The sequence below is a fragment of the Gekko japonicus genome, unplaced genomic scaffold, assembly GCF_001447785.1.
Source record: "Gekko japonicus isolate JY-2015 unplaced genomic scaffold, Gekko_japonicus_V1.1 scaffold1059, whole genome shotgun sequence".
Classification (NCBI taxonomy): Eukaryota; Metazoa; Chordata; class Lepidosauria; order Squamata; family Gekkonidae; genus Gekko; species Gekko japonicus.
In genome coordinates this window covers 628,924-631,024 of record NW_015159745.1, presented here as the reverse complement: position 1 = coordinate 631,024, position 2,101 = coordinate 628,924, and the positions used below count along the sequence as shown (strand labels likewise).

General features: G+C 57.1%; 1 protein-coding gene across 1 annotated transcript in view; it reads left to right on the top strand.

Annotated features, from left to right (window-relative positions):
- The first annotated feature begins 249 nt into the window (after positions 1–249).
- QSOX2 (quiescin sulfhydryl oxidase 2) overlaps positions 250–2,101 on the top strand; it is a 60,997-nt gene continuing 59,145 nt past the window's right edge. Inside the window, exon 1 of the mRNA XM_015405456.1 lies at positions 250–355. Coding sequence (XP_015260942.1) covers positions 250–355 — 106 coding nt within the window. The remainder of the gene's footprint in view (positions 356–2,101) is intronic.

Genomic DNA, 2,101 nt, shown 5'->3' with positions numbered 1-2,101 from the left:
TTCTCCCACCCACTGAACCATAACAACCAACCAGCCGAGCTGAGCCACTGCTGCAATCAAACAGGAAGTAGAGTTGGATTTATACCCCGCCCTTCACTCGGAGCCTCAGAGTGGCTTACGATCTCTTGCCCTTCCTCTCCCCTCCAGACACCCTGTGAGGTAGGTGGGGCTGAGAACTGTGACTGACCCAAGGTCACCCAGCTGGCTTCATGTGGAAGAGTGAGGAACCAAACCTGGCCCCCAGATGACATGGGCCGGCCAGCACAGTGGCCTCTGAGGCTCTTGGCTTTGCCGGCCAGTGGGCAAATAGCAGGAAAATACCTCTTCCAGTCCCCTCTTCGGCTGGCCACTTCAGGTAAGTAAAATAATAGCTGTAGCTGTTTGGTGAAGGGGCAGGGCACATCCGGGAGGGGGCGTCACCCCTGCCTCGCGCCCCCCCATGGCTATATAGTATAGTGTCCAGATAGTGATGGTGCCACTTTGCCCTGCTCCAATACCGTGACACCTAGAGTATTGTGTTCCTCAGTGGAACAGGCTTCCTCGCGAGGTGGTGGGCTCTCCTTCTTGGGAGGTTTTCAAACAGAGGCTAGATGGCCCCATCTGACAGCAGTGCTGATTCTGTGAACTTAGGCAGATCATGAGAGGGAGGGCAGGAAGGGTTGCCTCAGGGCTTAGTTCTGGTGGCCCAGGAAAATGCTGATTGCCAGGTTGGAGTCAGGTAGCAAATTTTCTCCAGGCTGGTATGGCCAAGAATCCTGGAGGGTTTTTTTGCCATCTTCTGGGCGTGGAACAGCAGTCACTGCGGGTGTGGAGGGGGAGGTATTTGTGCATTTCCTGCCTTGTGCAGGGGGTTGGACTAGATGACCCTGGAGATCCCGTCCCACTCTAATGATTCTATGATTCTCTCCTCACTGGTTGGCCCAAAGTGACTGAAGGCAACCTGGACCAATGGCTTCCCCGACCAGGCCCTCCCCTCTCCTAAGGTTTTCAGAGGCTGCTCTGCCCGCCTGCATAGAGCCCCGGTGCTGCCAGCCTCCTCCTCTGGCCTGTGCCCAGGTGCAAGCTGCTGCCTGAACACCAGCCCCCTTCTGAGTTATGTGCTGGGCCTGCTGGCCTCTGCTGCTGCTCCTGACAGATCTCTGGGCATCGGCCTCCCCCTTGCTCCTTCCTCCCTGGCCCCTGGGTGGACGGCCCAACTCAGGGGTGCCTAGGTGAGGTTGACTCTGCCAGAGTCTCCTCTGGGGCAGGTGAGTGCAGGCGTGGAGCTGCCACCCCCAGAGAACAGTGATAGACAAGGCTTTACTCAACATGCCTGCCATGAATGTTTGAGTGCAGGGATCTGCAGATTGGGGGGGGGGAGGCTGTCAAGTTGCAGCTGGCCCCTCATGGGGCTTTCTGAGGCGTGAGCCGTCCAGAGGTGGTTTGCCATGGCCTCCCTCGGTGTGGCAATCCTGAACTTCCTTGGTGGTCTCCTGTCCAAGTCCCCGGGGGCCAGCCCTGCTTTGCTTCTGATATCTGAAAAGACTGGGCTGGCAGCGTTACTTAAGAATAATTTGTATGTATACTGCAGGCAAAACTATTTTCAAAAACTGGTTAAAATGTAAATAGTGTCGGTAGGTAACCCTATGCTATGTGTTATCATTAGTGAAGAACAACATTGTTAGTGTTTAAAACACAACAGTATCCATATAGGCTGGAAGACCTACTGATTGTGGCTGTATGAGTTTCTACCCCAAATAATGTATGGTCTTTTGGTCTGCTCGTTTGTTTTCCAGGTCCAACTCCCCCCCCCCCCCCTCTCACGAGGTGAACGTGACACAGAGATGTGGGGGCGACCTGGGCTGAGCTCTTGCTTGGGCGCACTTGTAGCTTATCCACCGGAAACAAGGACGGCACTTCAGAGGGTCCGCCCTGGTGCTCTACTCCGTCTGCAGCAGAACAAGCCGGCCGGCCGGCGTCAGGCCGGCAGCCCCCCCCCCCGCCCCCGGGAGAGAGAGAGAGAGAGGGAGGGAGACCGACCAGCGTGTCCGGGGGGGGCGGGGGGTCTGGAGCCTTCCGGAGCCGAGGCGCCCTCGGCCTGACGCAGCAGAGGAGAGACGGG